Source organism: Alexandromys fortis, unplaced genomic scaffold, assembly GCF_014885135.2.
Source record: "Alexandromys fortis isolate MF-2015 unplaced genomic scaffold, M_Fortis_MF-2015_v1.1 scaffold_99, whole genome shotgun sequence".
NCBI classification, from domain to species: Eukaryota; Metazoa; Chordata; class Mammalia; order Rodentia; family Cricetidae; genus Alexandromys; species Alexandromys fortis.
In genome coordinates this window covers 6125551-6144016 of record NW_026067982.1, presented here as the reverse complement: position 1 = coordinate 6144016, position 18466 = coordinate 6125551, and the positions used below count along the sequence as shown (strand labels likewise).

Sequence of the window (18466 nt, the reverse complement as noted above, 5' to 3'; positions counted from 1 at the left end):
CCATCTGTGGCATGGAGGACTGGCATACAGGGACCACATCACACACGAGTCATAGTGAAGGCTACAGGTCATCTTCAAAGTCCTCCCCAGTTGTAAAGAGGTTGTACAGTTGCATGGATGGGGCCTTCTGTGCCCCTTGAGCCAAGGGCCTACCATCTGCTTGAGGAGTCCCTGTGGCCCATGGCTGATCTGGGGTCTTCTTGCTAGGCCTCTCTGGCTGGGGTATGGCAGTGTGAGTGGTTTGGGCAGGCTGGACAATGGCAGGAGCCCTGCTGAAGTGGCCATCACCTGGAATCCTGGCCTCAAGGGTCCCTTGCTCAGCTTGTGCTGGGTCAGCTAGCCTGGTGCTCTCCTGCAGAGGCCTTGATGGGTTTCCATCCACATGTGGGCTGTTCCCAGGTGACAGGAGAAACCGTGCCCATTTAGAAGATTGGGCCTTAGCCTGCAGGACAGGGCTTGGTAGTTTCCACCTTGGAAAACCAAGTTCCCTCATGTGGGCTGCAGTCCCAAGGGCAGGACTGTTACCTTGTTGCTCTGTCCCAAACAGGCCAGTGGAGTCCTGAAAGAAACCAGAGAAAGGGTTTCGCTTGGCAGGACCATCAGCACTAACCCTTCTGCTTTCTGCATAACTACTGTCTAAATCCTACAGGCTAGAACATGCTGTTGTGAGGTTTAACAGTCAAAGTTCATAAATGTTTACCCTGATTGGATAAATCTTGTGACCACATTCCTCACATAAAGGAGACATCCAGAATAGCCCATTTCCTGGGAAGCTTTGGGTCAGGTCAGCAGTCTCCATGAGAAGGTGTGAGCAGGGAGGGCCTAGACAACCACCACTTAGAAAGATGTAGTCTACCATGCCTGTGCAGCCCCAGCTAGGCCGGAACATCTCTGCAAAGCTGGAGCCCAGGGGCTGCACTGAGGTCTCTAGGAGGTGACAAGGAGCTGGGCCTGGCTTCTTCCAGCTCAGAAACCAAAGATGCACAGGAAAATGGGTTTCACTGCTTACAAAGGAATTCGACAGCAGCACTGGATCTTTGCATCATGACTGCCCAGATAATGCTGAAGAGACCATGATTCTGACTGCTAACTTGGCTTTACCACTGAACTTGCTGTAAACTCACTGAGCTCTTAGTTCCTCTAAAACAATAGACTGGTGAAATTGAAACTCAGTGTTTGGTCTAGGGTGTGGGCCATGGTAAGGGCTCTGTAACTCACTGCCATGATTCTGGCTCAATGGGACTCATTCCTACTGGAAGCACTAGGTAGTTTAAGAAACATCAAAAATTGAACTCTGGGTTGGGTGGTGGCAGTGCAGGTCTTTAATCCCAGCACTTGATGGGCAGAGACAGGTGGATCTCTTTGAGTTCAAAGCCAGCCTGGTCTACAGACCAAGGTCCAGGACAGCCAAGGCTACATAGTGAAACCCTATCTTGGAAAACAAAACTGAACTGTCTCTTGGCTTTGTGCCATGCTCTGCATGCAGTCAGGCTGAGATGGGTAGGCCTTAGCTAGCCGTTAGGGGCAGAAGAGGTGAAAGAACAAGAACCCTCATTCCTAGGCTTCTATAGCAGCACAATACAAAATATGCACTCACATGCTCAATGTACAGTGGGCCTGCTAGGTGTGAGCATCACCAACACAAAGCAAGGAGTGCACAGGAACAGGCATTCCTGGATGGAAACCTAGGGCAACTTCTACTGTGACCAGATTAATGACGTTCCTCTGCAGAATGAACAGTCTTTCCTCAAGCCTTACTGGCCAGCCTTAGCAGGGTCTCATGATGTGCTCTTGGCTGTGAGTTAATCACATGGGATGATGACCATGACGATGTTTTGCTGTATGTCAGAATGGCCTTGAATTCATGCTCTTCCTGCCTCAGTCTCCTAAATGCTGGGATTATGGGTATATAACCTGGCTCAGGAACTGGCCTTTTTCAGGGGGAGGAGACAGGGTCCACTATGGACCCGGGAACTTGCTATGTAAATAAACTAGGCTGGCTTTGAACTCACAGTCATCTGTGTCTGCCTCCAGAGTGTTGAGATTAAAGGTATGTGCCACGACATCCAGCCTCAGGACTCAGTTTTAAGGAGAAAAGACACTCATCTCATGCCAGAAGTTGAACTTTTTAGTATATAAATCTCATAACTGTTAAGAAATATATTATCCAAGCCTTGTACCTGCAGTCTCAGCTGCTCACAAGGCACAGGGAAGAGTATGACCTGGGTGCAGAAGTTTGAGGCCAGCCCAGGCAATGTGACAAGGCCATGTCTTCAAGAACAAAACCAAACAAATTCCACAGGGCTGGGGTGTAGCAGTAATGTTCATACCTATCATACACACTGTGGGCTAAAGTCCTAACTGCACGTGTGTTTGCATGTGTATGCAGACTTGCATGCAATCGTACATAGGCTCCATGGTCACTGACCTGGCATTCAAAGCTGTCTTTAACACTGTCCAAGTCCTGGACATGCAGGCTGCGTGGAGGCTTCCCTGTGTTCTGATTCCATTTCCTGGAAGGAAGGAAGATCACTCATGAAGTTCTCTCATCCAATTGTCCTCACAGAGAGCAACTGAGATCTGGCCTGACATAGGGAGGAATCTTTTCAGCCTTCACAGGTTCCTACACCACCTCCAGGAACAGTCCGGCCAAGCCTCTTCTCTAGTTGTTAGAATAGTCTTACTTGAAATTGTAATTCATTCCCTTTGAGAGTCATGCAGCATCCCAAGCCTAAGGTTTCTATGAAAACCTACTGAGACACGTGGAGATCTGGAGAACCTCATATAAAGTACCCCTCCCCTCCGACCCACTGATTACTTTGGCCACGCTTCCACAGCTGGTTGAGCAGGGCTTCAGCCCCCTCATGACTGGAGTTATAGGCATCCAGGGAAGTCTAGCTAGGCTTCTGCTCCGTCTGCCAGGCAGCACGCAGTCTGAGGGTTAGCTGCCATGGCTGCTGCCCACTTTGCCCACCCACTTATGTACAACATGGGAGTCCCACTGAGTGACGTCATAGGAGCTGCTCATCAGCCCCCTCCCCCCTCAGGAGTCAGTGTGGGCACTGGATGAAACCCGTTTAGCACCTCTTCCTCGGTTGGGCTGGACTGCAGGGCAGACCTGGCCATTCAGCAAGAGCTGCTCTTCCTCTGTCCAGCTCCTGGTCCTCACAGTCCTTGTCCAGATACTTCAGCCAACGGGACTCCAGGGGCTCAGACAGTGCCTAAGTATCAGAACAGAGGACAAGGCTCAGCGTTTGAGAGCAGCCCAAGTTTAACGCACAAAGTTCTTGGGCCCCATGTTTCTCCCTCATCACCAGGAAGGACCTGTAGAGCACAGTGGAGACACTGTCAGTCCTAATGCTGTGGCCTTAATACAAGTTCTCATGCTGTAGTGACCCCAACAATAACATTATTTTCGTTGCTACTTCATATCTGATATGCAAGCCCAAAGGGGTCTAGACCCCAGGTTAAGAACTGCTCTAAAAGGATGTACATGCACACAGGCCCACTGGGGTACAACTTGCTGCAAATGTCCCCAGAGTCGATACTCCCCAGCCCAGGAGCTGTCATGATGAACAAAAGCATGACGAGGGAGTGCAGAGAGCAAATACCTAGGGCAGCAGGAGTAAGCCAAATGTCACGACACTCTAGAATGTTCAAACATGAAAATCCGTGAAGACCATACAATACCAGATGAGTAAGTGCTGGTGCTCAAGCCCAGGACCACACCAATGCCAGCCAAGTGGTCCACCCTATGCTACATTCCCAACCCCAGCCCCAGGGAGTGCATATAAGAGTGGCATGAAATAATCTTTGTAATGGGACCAAACAGGAAGTGCACACATGAACACACACACACACATGTTAGAAGGGCTGTGTTATTTTACTTATAAGCACATCCTTTGTTTAAAACAGAATTTGAAAACCAAATGGAGAAAGGAGGTAGCCCAGTGTGAACCATGAGCAGAGCTGGGTCATAGTTGCAAGTGGGTAGCAAGAGTTCACAGTCAGGGGCTGGGGAGAATGGCTCAGTGGTTAAGAGCACTGCCTGCTTTGTCTGAAGGTCCTGAGTTCAATTCCCAGCAACCACATGGTGGCTTACAACCATCTGTAATGAGATCTAGTGCCCTCCTCTGGCCTGCAGGCAGGCATGTAGGCAGATTATGGTATACACAATAAATAAATAAATCTTTAAAAAGAAAAAAAAAAGAGTTCACAGTCAGTGCTCCTTATGACCGACCACAGCATCCGGGTTATAACGGTATCAGTTAGGAACGCAGTCACTGCCCACCCAGTGCTGGCTGAGATCTATTTATAAGCCTTCCTTTGGCCTCAAGGACAGAGAATATTGATACCACTCCTCCTCTTGTGGCGTGCCCAGTCTGCAGCGAGGGAACATGAAGCTCTGGCATGTCCCACATCTTCGCCCTAGCAGAGCTCTGCCTCGGAGACAGGGGAAGGGGAAGATGCCTTGGGCATGTGAGATAAACAAATGACTAATGAATACCGTTAACACTTGGACTTTGGGGCTGAGCCTCTGCACAAGATCCCACACACCAGACTAAAGTGCAAAACGGAGTCACCTGTACTAAAAAGGTCCCATCACTAAGTTGGAACTGAATTACTGAGAGCAGGAGAGCGACAATGGCCCAGTGTCCCAAACAGGCTGGTATCTATGGGCACAAAGGCAGCAACTCTGAGCTGATGCTCATCCCCCCAAAGCAGGCAGAACTGAGCCCAGCAGTCACTCTCCTGTAATTCTGTCCACACTACCAGGGAAGTCACTTGGAATGTAAGTTTTCTTTGTGTTCAGTTTCTTTCTTTCATCACTGTCTGGTCTATCCAGCGTCTGCTCAGCTCACTGGAACGCTCGTTCTGTTTTATGGGCTAAAGTACCGTCTGATTCTACACCAGCAAATAAAGCCAACAGATCTTTAAACGCCTTCTAATTTTGTCTGTTGGCAATACTTGAGTGGAACCCTCACACAGCAGCCCGGGGCAGTGGGAGACAGATGCCATCATCTTACCTGCTGCCTGCCGTTCTCAGTCTGCTGAGGGCCTGCCTTTTCCTCTTCCCTTGCAGCTTTGGCCACAGACCTTAGGGGAAGACGGCAAACATGACCCTGGGAAACCACCAGGAAGATGCAGGACAAGGAAGGTGAAGCAAGTGGGCACAAGGACCTGGCAAGGCATCACAGGCAAACCCTGCTGCCTGATGTGAGGCAGTCACTCCTCAGCAGTTCAGGTCTGGGCAGTGATTGGTTCCTGAGACTGAGAGGCTGCACAGCCAGACAAAACACCTAATACAGTACAGAGGTTAGACCAGCCATGTCTACCTACCTCAGACAGCACCTGCATTCTCTCTAGTGAGCCCCAAATTCCACTGTACCTGGGTACCCCAACTGGTCACCTCCCCAGCCTAAAGAAGCCAGTAATTCTCATGGGGCTTATAAGGACAAAATGACACCGTATGTAGAAAATGCCTACTGTACTATAGGATCAACCCAAGAGTTTGGCCTGACTAGATGGTTCAGAGGGTGTGGTGGTTTGAAAGAAAATGGCCCCCAAAGGCCCATAGGGAGTGCCACTTAATTAGATGGTGTGGCCTTGTTGAAGGAAGTGTGTCACAGGGGGTGGCTTTGAGGTTTCAGATGCTCAAGCCTGGCTGAGTGATTCTCTCTTCCTGTCTCCCTCAGATCTGGATGTAGAACTCTCAGCTACCTCTCCAGCACCACGTCTGCCTGTGTGCAGCCATGCTTCCTGCCATGAGGATAACAGACTAAACCCAGAGGCTGCAAGTCCGCCCCAATCAAATGTTTTCCTCTATGATTGTTGCCACATGCGTTTAATCCCAGCACTCAGGAGGCAAAGGCAAGCAGATCTCTGTGAGTCTGAGGCCAGCATTGTATACATAGAGAGTTCCAGGGTGGCCAGGACTACATAAAGAGAGCCTGTCTTGAAAAACCCCTCTTAAAAAAAAAAAGTTGCCATGGTCATAGTGTCTTTTTGTTTTTGTGTTGTTTTTTTTTTTGTTTTGTTTTTTTGAGACAAGGTTTTTCTGTAGCTTTGGTGTCTGTCCTGGAACTAGCTCTTGTAGACCAGGCTGGCCTCGAACTCACAGAGATCTGCCTGCCTTTGCCTCCGGACTGCTGGGGTTAAAGGTGTTCACCACCAGCCCTGGCTGGCAGTTTGTTTTCTTTTTGTTTGTTTGTTTTGTTTTAAGGAAGGATCTCATTAAGTACCCCTGGCTGGCCTGGAACTCTGTTTACACCAGGCTTGCCTGAAACCAACAGAGGTCCACCTTAGGCAAAATTTTAAAAGAAACGTCACATACACATAACTAAGTATAATAAAACCCCTCTACTTTTATTGGAAAGATAGTTCAATGATGAAGAAGTTCACTGCTGCTCTTGCATAGGACTTGGGGTTCCCAGCACCCACATGGTGTCTCACAACCATCTATGACTCTGAGCTCCACGGGTACTAGGCATATACTCAATGTACATATATACAAGCGGGCAAAATAGTAACACAATACAAAATAAATCTAAAACAAAATTTAAAGCCCTTTACTTTTTTAACTTTTAAAATTAACTTATTGGGATATAATATTCATATTTAATAAACTTAGGTGAGTTTTCATTACCCTGTGGTCTCCCGCCCCTCGCAAGACAGGGTTTCTCTGTAGCTTGAGCTTGTCCTGGAACTCCCTCTGTAGACGAGGCTGGCCTCAAACTCATAGAGATCCATCTGCCTCTGCCTCCCAAGTGCTGGGATTAAAGGTGAGCACCATCACCACCAGGCTGTCATGTACTATTTAAACTCAGGGAGAAGCTGGCTCTGGAGGAGACCTGAGTTCAGTTCCTGCACCCTCACTGGATGGCACTGTCAGCAAGGGTTCTGACATCAGCCCCCTCTTCAGACCAGACCTCCCTCCCTCCTCAGATGGCTTCTGCTGGATGTTTGTGTGACCCTGATTTAATGAAGTCCTCTTGCTATCAGTGGGGCCTTGAGAACTGCCAGATGCTCAACTGTTTTTGTAAAAGCCTCTTATGAAAACTCTGGTTGCAATGTGTTTGGGATATAAGCAGATAAGACAGAAGTCCTTCTGGAAAATGCCAAATGCCCCAAATACCCATATTCATCCAGACACCCAACACACCGTCCTTTCCCTTATGGGAACTGTCACTGATAGGTTGTCTTAATTCTGGCTAAAAAGAGTACAAGGCTGGTGAGCTGGCTCAGAGGGCCAGGCACCTGGTGCCAAACCTGACAGCCTGTGTTTGATCCCTAGGACCCACATGGTGGAAGGAGAGAAACAGCTCCTGCAAGGTGTCCCCTGACCTCCACGCATGTGTACTGTGTGTGTAAGCTAAAGAAAACCTTATTTCCTGTTTGATAGGTGGGCCGTGGTGTCACCATTCTTTAGCGGGACCCATGCACACAAAAATAAATGATAAAAAAAATATTTTCTTTTGTTTTTAAAGAAAACAACAACCATTCTGGGAGAAAAATGGGACCACTAAAAAATAAAGAGACAACAATAAAGTCTTGAGGACCACACAACAGCATCTTAAATCCCAAGGAAGGTGGGGAGGAGGAAAGAAGCAGGTAGGGGAGAAGAGAAGAATGTGGAGCTCAATAAATATCAATTTAAAAAGTTAAAAAAAAGAAAAGAAAAGAAAAAAAAAAACCAAGGAAGGCCTGATTCTCAGGGCTACAGGTTCACAGGTCCTTCATTACCAGGGAAAAGAAAATTCTGCAAAAAGACAAGGGTGCTCGGTCCAGCTTGATGTTACTGGACCCACAGCAAAAGCCACCATTTGCTCTCCCCAGTTCTTCAAGAGAACTTTGAGTCTACAACTGTTGTCACAGGGTTAACGTTTAAAAATCTTTTCTCTGGCTCTGTGTGTTCTGCCTCCTCCTGCCTTTTCTCCTAAGATCATTTCATTAACTGAAGGTCATTCAGTGTGGAACTTTCGTCATCTTGGCTGGCCCTTGCTGGAATGTAACATTCTGTAATTCTTGGGGTTATGTGCAACCAAGAAAAAAATGTTTGTGAGTTGTTTTTTACATACCAAATGACAGTGAAGCTTGCCTAAGACTTACCCAAGTCAAGAATGATGTGCAAACAGATAACAATTTAAGATGTACAACAACTTAAGGTTAAAATCACTGAGATCAAAATTTAGTGCAGTGATATAAAACTACAACCTAGGCTCTTTAAAATAATAAAAAAATTCTATTAAGATAATAATCTGCTTTTGGTAATGGCTAAGGAATAAATATTTTATTGCCTTTCTTACATCTATTATGTATTTTGCTTGCGGAGAGGGGCATGCATGTGGAGGTCAGCTGACAGCTCCCAGAGTCTGTTCTCTGGTTCCACAGTGCGGGTCCCAGGGATTGAACTCAGACAGTCAGGCTTGGTGGCAAAGCGCCTTTAATCTTATAAGCCAAGATTTTATGTTTGTCAAAATAATTACATTTCTGTCCAAGTTTGGCAGGCTTTTAACTACTTAAAAATAAGTTAATAAAATCAAATTTTATTTATTTATTTTGTGTTTTTTTGAGACAGGGTTTCTTTGTGGCTTTGGAGCCTGTCCTGGAACTAGCTCTTATAGACCAAGCTGGCCTCAAACTCAAATCTACCTGCCTCTGCCTCCTGAGTGCTGGGATTAAAGGCATGTGCCACCACCACCTGGCTATTTGTTATTTTGTTTTTGAGACAGGGTTTCACTGTGTAGCCCTGGGTGTACTGGAAACACACTCTGCAGACTTCTGTAGGCTGGCCTTAACCCACAGAGATCCTGGGTGCTAGGATTAAATGTGTGCACCACCACCACCCAGCTCAAATTTTATTTTAAAACTTGTTTTTATTTTCTCTAAGCTTTAACTAAATGTTACACAAGTTAAAGCTCATTCCTTCTTCTTCAAGATCGACAACACTGTCCTGGGTGTTCAACAACCAAAGCGTGGAGGCCTGAGCCAAGGAGGACGAAATAGTCACAAAGGACAGGCTCTGTTGGCGGCTCCCTCTCTAAGGCCAGCCAGGACCCTAGGAATGTCAGGACCACCCCTTAAGGCAGCCCTATATGGCCAGAAAATCACTTATCTTCTTGATCACAGAAGTCATGGAGACGCCTGAGGTGTGACTCTAACTGGTATTATTCGTTAAGGAGGAGAGCCAAGGGACAGCAAAATGTACCTTTGTGCTTCAGGGAAAGCCACATGCCAACAAGACCCTCCAGCTTCCCAACAGATAACATGGAAAGGGGAGACATGAGAACTGACACAGGGCTCCTCGAGCCCCTAAGGAGATCTGACTTTCAGTTTTGTCTTTGCTTTAAATAGCTAGGAGTGGTAGAGCTCGCTTCTAATTCCAGAACTCGGGAGGCAGAAACAGGTGGGGCTGTGAGTTCAGGCCAGCCCGGGCTACATAATGAGTTCCAGGCCAGCCAGGTTATGCAGTTCAGACCCTGTCTCAAAAATATTTTACAAGACAATAATAAATAAAGGGCTAAGTTTTGGCACCTACCTGGTTTGTTTGTTTGTTTGTTTATTTATTTAGTTTTTTGAGACAGGGTTTCTCTGTAGCTTTGGAGCCTGTCCTGGAGCTAGCTCTTGTAGACCAGGCTGGCCTCAAACTCACAGAGATCCGCCTGCCTCTGCCTCCCGAGTGCTGGGATTAAAGGCGTGCGCCATCACCGCCTGGCACCTACCTGGTTTTAAAAGCCAAAAGGGAAAGTAAATAAAAACAAAAAGTAAATAAAAATAAAACAACTAGCAATGTTATAAAGTGAAATTCTGCCGTCACCTGACCAGAGCTCGTAGTCTGACTGGGTCAGCCAGGAGACCTGATGCTTCTACAGACCTACAGAACACTGGGAGACAATTTAGCCCAATTAAAAGGGACCCCAAAGGTCAACTCTGGTAAGTAAGCCATGAGCCACAGATCCTGATTTTGGAATTACCCAAATGACAGGTGGATTTTCTTATTAAAGATTTATTTGAGGCGGGCGGTGGTGGCGCACGCCTTTAATCCCAGCACTCTGTGAGTTCGAGACCAGCCTGGTCTACAGAGCTAGTTCCAGGACAGGCTCCAAAGCCGCAGAGAAACCCTGTCTCGAAAAACAAAAAACAAACAAACAAACAAAAAAAAAGATTTATTTGTACTTTTAATGACGTGTTTGGGGAAGGGTTCGTGTCTGTGAAAGCTGGTGCCCGTTGATACCTGGACCCCCTGGAGCTAGAGTTACGCTAAGTGGTTGTGAGCCACCTGACGTGGGTGCTGGAGCTGGAGCTCAGGTCCTCTGCAGGGGAGCTCTAGTTCCCGACTGCAGAGCCATCTTCCAGCTTCCTAGAAGATGTCTGCATGGTGCTTTTTTCACCCTTCCTGTGCCCCACAAGGCAGATCCTCTGTTGACGGCCGGAAGTCCTTTCAGGATGTTCTATCTGCCCATCAGGATGAAAATGTCTGTCTCTGGATAAATAACCACCTTTCTGTTTCTTCTATTATTGTAAAAACCATCAAAATCAAAACCAATCAACCAAACAAGTCTATCTGCAGCTGTTTCCTATCTTGAGTCTTTCCATCCTAAGGACCTACAGGAAAATAAAATAAAACCCGAATTCTCTGCTGCCGTAGGACCAGTAGGCTCTTGTCTTCCTGATCTCTCCTAATGTGTGGGGCTTTTCCTGCATGCCAGGCTTTGTTCTTCTCCACTGCCAGTTTCCCACGATTTGAATAAACATGACCATGGTTGGTCCTTCTTACCTTTCTAGTAAGATTTCTTTGTAAAATTAAAAACAAGTGAGCATGTTGGGGGTGGCACACCTGGAACCAGCACACGACTTCATGGAGTTGGTTCTCTCTTCCCTCACACAGCTCCAGGTGTGGCACTGCAGTTACCTGGCTCACAAAGCGAGCACCTCACCTCCGGAACCACCTTGTCTGCCCTCTCATGGACATCTTATTCCGCTCCGTGTTTTCCTGACTCCTTCAGTTCCGAATCACATTTGCTTTTCCCGAGGTTCATTAGCCCCTGGGCTAGGACATCCGGGTAACTTGGCTGGCTGCACTTGGTCTGTCTATTTTGGCCCCACTGTCTTTTTAAATTTGTCATTTTGCTTTGTGGTTTGAACCTTATTTCAACCTTCTAGGATTTTTTTGGCCATCAAACTCCAGATGGTATTGTCTCAGGGACATTAACAATTGCTCTATCATCAGTGATGCCTGTCTCCTGCCACAAAGGACCTCAGGTCTCAAATGATGTCACAATCTAGCCTTGCAACAGCTGCTCCCCTCTGCAAATGCCTTTCAAAAGTCTACATCATAAGATCTTGGGACCCTCTGATGGATCAGCAAAGCTAAGGAGCAGCTCCGGTCCACTCAGCTCTCAAGGTTCAGAAGCCTGTCCTTCACTACCTTGCTCATCTGTCAGGAAGGAAATGTAAACACAAAAGGCCAAAAGTAAAAGCAAAATTCTCACTTTTAATAATGCACTCAGGATCATTTGAAGCTTGATCCCTAGTGACTCACAGTATCTTACAGGAATGTCCGGAGCCTAACCTCTTCCACTGTAAAATTTACTACTCAGTAAGGCAGAAGACACCTGCCTGTCTGCCTGCGTAGAGCTCACACACTTAACTGCCTCCTCACAGACCTCTCTGCTCCCTCTCAGTCCCAGGAGCTCTCATCAGGAACTTGTCCTCTACTTCAATGCTTTGCAGTAAATTCTCTCTTTGTCTGTTTTTTTTCCCTTTTGTAAATTCTTTCACCACCTACACCACCAAACTTCCAAATGCAGTCTCACACAGAAAGAAATACAGAGAACATTATGGGGAGAAGAAAAAAGAGCTCCTCACCCAAATCTGCCTGAAGTTTCTCAAGAGCTGAGAATTTTGAGATAAGTAACAAAATTCACTACATACTGTCTGCATAAAGACAATATTCATTTTTATAGAGATATTTCAAACAAGAACTTTGAAGGATGTGGTGGCCCACGTCTTTAATCCCAGCACTTTGGAGACAAAGGAAGATGAACTATGTGAGTTTGAGACAGCTGGGAGCCACTGTGTGAGTGCTGGGAATTAAACCTAGGTCCTTTAATCCCAGCACACGGGAGGCAGAGGTAGGCAGATCTCTATCAGTTCGAGGCCAGCCTGGTCTATAAGAGCTAGTTCCAGGACAGGCTACAGAGAAACCCTGTATTGAAAAACCAAACCAAACCAAACCAAAAAACCTAGGTCCTCTGGAAGAGTAGCCAGCACTCCCAACTGCTGGACCTTCTTTCCATCACTAAAATTTTCTTTTTCTCCCCAGACAGGGTTTCACTGTACAGTCCTGGCTGTCCTAGTCCTTGAAGGACACCTGCCTCTGCCTCCCAAGTGCTGGGATTGAAAGGCGTTCACCACCAGGCCTGGCAAAAACAATTTTTTGTTGTTGTTGTATTTTTGAGACAGGGTTTCTCTGTAACTTTGAAGCCTGTCTTGGAACTAGCTCTTGTAGAGCAGACCAGGCTGGCCTCAAACTCACAGAGATCTGTCTGCTTCTGCCTCCTGAGTACTAGGATTAAAGACATGCACCACCACCACCCAACTCAAAACTTTTGTTTGTCTGATTTGTCCTGAGACTCTTTCTGTGGTAAGGTCAAGAATTCCAGTTTCTTCAGGAGTTGTAGTGCACACTTTTAATCCCAGCACTTGGGAGGCAGAGGCAGCTGGATCTCTGAGTTTGAGGCCAACCTGGTCTACGCAGTGAGTTCCAGGGCAGCCAGGGCTCTGTAAACAGATCCTGTCTCAAGAAATATAAAATAAACAAAAAAGAATCCTAGCCTCATCTGAAGCTCTGAAAGAACTCAGGGTTGTAGCCAGCAGAGCTGTGTCTCCTGCTTCTAGGACCACTGCCATTTCCATCCAGACAATTGAGAGCGTTATTTTCCTTTCCCAAGGTGGGCACAGCAACTCTAATGTTGGCCTGCCTTTCTGTCTTAGAACTATCCATAAATTCTTTTTCCTACCCTTGTCCATGAGAAGGGTGCCACAGCCTCTTCATTCTAGAAGGGTCATGTCCCCATGCTCCGGAGGGAAGAATGCTGCACACAGCCAAGAATGCTGAGCTCACAGGCCATGCTAGACTGCCTGCCAGCTCATCAGCAACTCTGTCTATCTACATAAAGACCCAAAGGGCAGGACCCAGAGTTCCTGAGAGGCCCACAGAGAGGCGATGAGAACTCATGCATGTGCCAGGAAGGTGGTACATCCTAACCCCAAGGGAAGAAAGGCTCCAGTGCCTTGTGAACATTCCAGAACTCATCCATATACCTGTCCATCTGGGTGATTTCTTCATTTTGGGATAGGGTCTCATGTAGTTCAGGCTGGTCTCAGCCTCACTACATTGTCAAGGATGACCTTGAATTTATGATCCTCTGGCCTCCATCCCATTAGTTAGTGCTAGGATTACAGGGACACACACTGTACCCAGCCTTCACTTGACTATTTCTAAATCTCTCAGATTATCAGCTCTGCCCTCCCTGCCTTTTGTTTGTTTTTGGTTGAACACAGTAAGCATGTAATTCTCTCTCTCTCTCTCTCTCTCTCTCTCTCTCTCTCTCTCTCTCTCTCTCTCTCATACACACACACACACACACACACACACACACACACAGTTGTTTGTCTTTGCTTTTCAAGACAGGGTTTCTTTGTGTAACAGGTCTGACTGTCCTAGAACTCACTTTATAGACCAGGCTGGTCTCTAACTCACAGGGATCCACCTGCCTCTGCCTCCCAAGTGCTGGAATTAAAGGTGTGTGCCACCACTGCCCAGCATAACACATTCTTAAGAGCGTGTGAGTCTGATTTCTCTGGCCGCTGCTCATGCTCACAAGCTGCCTTGGGCACGCTTATCAATTTTAAAGTCTCCACAGTCCTTGATCTTTTTTGTCTGTGGGAGTTCTCAAAGACCCAGGCTGAAGATAAGCTCTCCAGAGAAAAGCTGCACTGATCTCCACTGCCTGAGATAATGGGAAAATAAACTCTAGGCATGAGGCTTTTCAGGGTGAGAAGAAAGGGTGAAGCCTGAGGGAAGGCTTCCCTGTGTGTCAAAGTCTTTGGGATGGATTTCTTTGGCCACTGCCAAGGTCAACACAGGCAAGCACCCTGTTTCACATCAGGTGTCCTTGTAGCTTACTTGTGTAATAGGGCTAAGTCTCTGGGGACTCAGCTGTTTATGGAGATCCTCAGAGCCAGGTGTGGTGGCACACCTCTGTCATCTCAGTGTCTGGAGGCAGAGGAAGGAGCTAGAGTTTGAGGCCAGTTTCAATAAAGTAAGGAAAGGTGTTGCACCTGCAGAGGACCCACATGGTGAGACTCCATCTTGAAATACAAGCAGGACAGTCCCCTGCTGAATCCCACACTTCAGCCTTCTGTTCTGTCCAGTGTTTCTTGTGCCCCTCAGATATCCATATGTCAACTCCAGATTACAGCTCCAGCCCCTCTGCAGTTCAGGTGCTTCTGCGGATTTTGACTTTCACTTCGCTTTTGACCTCTGAAGGCTCCCTATTTTCTTGCTAGCTAGGCTTGCATTTAAACTATTACAGCCAAAGGCTGGTGGGATGGCTCGGCAGGTAAAGGCACTGCCACGAGCAGGGTGACCTGAGTGAGTGACCCTTAGAACTCTCAGGGAGTCAGAAAGAACCAACGTCACAAAGCTGTCCTCCAGCTTGCACATCCATACAGACACAATAATAATAAACAAAGATTCAAAATTTCTAGCCAGTAAAAAATTTGGTTGTTGGTGGTGGTGCATGCCTTTAATCCCAGCACTCGAGAGGTAGAGGCAGGAGAATCTTGGACTTCAAGACAAGGTTTTTCTGTGTAGTCCTGACTGTCCTGGAACTCACTTTGTAGACCAGGCTGGCCTGGCCTTGAACTCACAGAAATCTGCCTGCCTCTGCCTCCTGAGTGCTGGGATTAAAGGGACTACCACCTGGACTCTTAGTTATTTTCATAGAGAGGACTGCTCAGGGTGTGTAACCAACTGTGCAGTGGCACACGGACTTGTAAGGGATTTCACCATGGTAAACGCTCACCCTCTCATCAAGATGGAAACAAGATAAAATTACCACTCCTTTCAAAACACTGTACCTGAGTGACAGCTCTGACACTTGTCCCTGCAGCAGATTTAGCTTTTGGACATGGCGTCTACAGTCAGCACCAGAGCCTTCACCATAAGCCTGAGAGGAAAAAACCAATACACATTTAAAAAGTGTTAGGAGAATGGTGAGAAACATTTAAAATAGTACCTGTAAAGCTTGAGACAGTGTTAAGAATACAAAGGTTGTGCCAGGCAGTGTAAGAGCACACCTTTAATCCCAGCACTTGGGAGGCAGAGGCAGGTGGACCTCAGTGAGTTTGAGGCCAGCCTGGTCTACAGAGCTAGTTCCAGGACAGTCAGGACTATACAGAAAAACCCTGTCTTGGAAAAACAACAACAACAACAAAAGAATACAAAGGTCAGCCAGGCAGTAGCGGAGCATGCCTCTAATCCCAACACTTGGGTTGCAGATGCCAGTACCAATCCCTGTTTGACAAGACTTCTGTTGCCCCACTCTTGCCCAATCAGGAGTTCAATCCCCAGCTGAATCCGGAATTCCCCTACTCCCACATCCTCTGCCAGCTGAGCTCAATGCTCTCCTGATTCAGCAGCTGTGACAGACAGATGGCGAGCCCGAGTTCGATCTTGCAATAAAGGCTCTTTGCTTTTGCATGTGAACCCCAGCTCCTGATGGTCTCTGGTGGGTGGGTGAGATGCATGATGAAGGCATAACATAGACCAAGTTGGCCTCGAACTCAAGAGATTCACCTGTCTCTGCCTCCTGAGTGCTGGGATTAAAGGCGTGTGCCACCACTGCCAGGCTTTGGAGTGGTTTAAAAGCAAACAACCTCTACTTACCAAAGCCTGTATTGGGGAATCAAGTAGCTGCAGTTGGAAAAACCTCAGAAGTCTGTCCATGCTGAACATATATAGGCCTTTTTCCTGTCATTATTCCCGAAACAGTGTAGCCTAGCACCATATACAGCATGCACACTATAAAAGCTATTACAACTCACCTAGAGGTGATTTAAAATACACTGGAGGAGCTGGGAGTGGTGGCACACACTTTAAACCCAGCATTTGGGAAGGAGAAGCAGTTGGATCTCTGTGAGTTCTAAGAAAGCCAAAGCTATGTAGTGACCCTGTGTTCCCCCAAGCCCATAAAAGCAAAACAAGGGAGGTAGTGGCATGCGCCTTTATGTCCCAGTTACTTGGGAAACTGAGGCAGGAGGATCACTTGAACACAGGAGTACAAGATCGCCTGGGCACTGTAATAATCCCATTCTTCACCCCTCAAGAAAGCATGCTGCAGGACATGTAGAGGTTACACGTCACTCTATAGAAGCATCTCCATGGATACTGGGGAGTGGCTGTGATTTGAGTGGTTTACAGGTGAAGCCCAACAGGACAAGGGATCATGTCTGTGAGCAGAAGAGATATGTGCTAAGTGCCCACTGGTCCCCGCCACCATATCTGCAGATGGAGTTATCAATGCATGCTGGCCATAGAATTCCTGTGATTCTTGGTGTGTGGGAGTTGACTGGGACCAAGTGCACTCTGTATATGAAGTTCATACTGCAAGGTGGGTGGCGCTGTAGCCCAGGGAAGTCAGGCCTTCCAGCCGGACCAGGAAGCAAAGAGGGAGGTAAAAGCAGCTGAGAGCAAAACAGGGCATTGCAGCCATGATCTTAACACTACCATGCAGAAGGTAGAGGCAGGAGAACTGCTGAAGGTCTCAAGGTAGCCCGGATGAAGGGAGCGTGGACTACATAGCAAGATTGTCTCAAACAAAACCAAACTAAAAAACCCAGATAGCTGAGTTTAATGTGTTCCGCCTGTCCACTGTCCAGGCACAGATGAGCTGGGAACGATGAATTGTGTAATCTGATGATGTGCACTAAGCGTTCTTATTTGTGTTTCAAACCGGCACTCTACAATGTAAGGGTCAACAGAAAAATTCATGCTGGTGATTTGAATTGTTGCCTTGGGAAGAAAGGACATTAAACTTAAAGAGAAGGCTTGAGGCTGAATGCCTAGTTCAAAGGTGAAACATGTGTGTAGCATGTGCAAACCCTGGTTTCACATTCCAGCAATCTCCTCCCCCAGGAAATAAAAACCATAAAAGTTTCCGCCTGTAGCCAGGGTTTCTCTATGGCTTTGGAGCCTGTAGCAGTTCTTACCCTGCCATTTGAATCAGAGACTGCACACTTTCAGTCGGCACTGCCCCTCACAATAGAGGAACATAGGCTGCCTGGGGCTCTTAGCTGAGCAGCACACAACTCAGCACCTTTTCTTTGTTTCTTCTTTTTAAAAACAGACTCAAGTATTCTAGACTGGCTCTGACCTCCTTCCTGCTGAGGGCGACCTTGAATTCCTGAGCTTTTCTTTCCTTTTTTCCCCCCTCTGGGTAGCTTTGGAGCCTCTCCTGGAACTCGTTTGTAGACCACCTGGCCTACAGTCACAGAATGCTGCCTCCTGACTGCAGGGATTAAAGACGGTGGACTGGCTGACCTTGAATTCTTAACCTTCTCGGTTCCTCTGAGTGTTGGGGTGCAGCTGTGCCCACCGTGCCTGTTTACCACTATGTTTTCAGGGGATCCCTTTGTTTGCAGTGTTGGGAAGAGACCTGATGACAGAAACAGATGGTGAGTTAGGAAGCTACTGCCAACAGCAGGGCAAGAAAGAGGCCAGCTCAGGCGCTGTGGTTAGCTGAGGCCACTCAGGACCTCATTTGAAGGCAAGGCTGACAAAACCTGCTGATGAAGAGTAGAAAAGAAAAACAGGGGCCAAGGATGATGGCAAGGCTTTTAGTCCAAACAAGAAAGAGAAACCTGACACTGAAGAGTTGGGGATGAGGGGCTGGAGAGATGGCTCAGTGGTTAAGAGCACTAACTGCTCCACCGGAGGTCATGAGTTCAATTCCCAGCAACCACATGGTGACTCATAACCATCTGTAAAGAGGTCTGCTGCCCTCTTCTGGCGTTTGGGTTATATATATATATTTTTTTCTTTTTTCTCTTTGAACGCTTCTTTATAAAAATGTAGAGCTGGTTTTGGAGTTGGACTATGGCTCAGTCCCTCTTCAATTCCAAGCCTGTTGATAAGAGATATCTCAGAGTTTCTGTCTCAGATCAGGAGCCATGAAATGGGACAGAATGAGGATAATTATATACTTGATAAACTTTCTTTGCTTTTCCTCATATCTGTGTCTTTCTTTATATGTCAGAATATGTCCTTGTTGTTAATGTTTAAATTTCCCATAACAAGCAACAAATTTCCCTACAGTAATTTTTGAAGTTTCCAGGATGAAGATGGGGCCCCACAACATCAACTCAACCTGGTTTTTATGACGTCATGAATATTTTTTTT

The 18466-nt window shown here is 47.0% G+C and overlaps 1 protein-coding gene across 1 annotated transcript in view; it reads right to left on the bottom strand.

Moving 5' to 3' along the window:
- Positions 1-58: 58 nt before the first annotated feature.
- Positions 59-18466, bottom strand: part of Mrnip (MRN complex interacting protein) — a 25710-nt gene continuing 7302 nt past the window's right edge. The window contains exons 3-7 of the mRNA XM_050158617.1: positions 15148-15236; positions 5028-5097; positions 3085-3221; positions 2429-2513; positions 59-559 (exon numbers count right to left, since the gene is read on the bottom strand). Of these exons, the coding sequence (XP_050014574.1) occupies positions 62-559; positions 2429-2513; positions 3085-3221; positions 5028-5097; positions 15148-15236 (879 nt within the window). The 3' untranslated portion in view covers positions 59-61. The remainder of the gene's footprint in view (positions 560-2428; positions 2514-3084; positions 3222-5027; positions 5098-15147; positions 15237-18466) is intronic.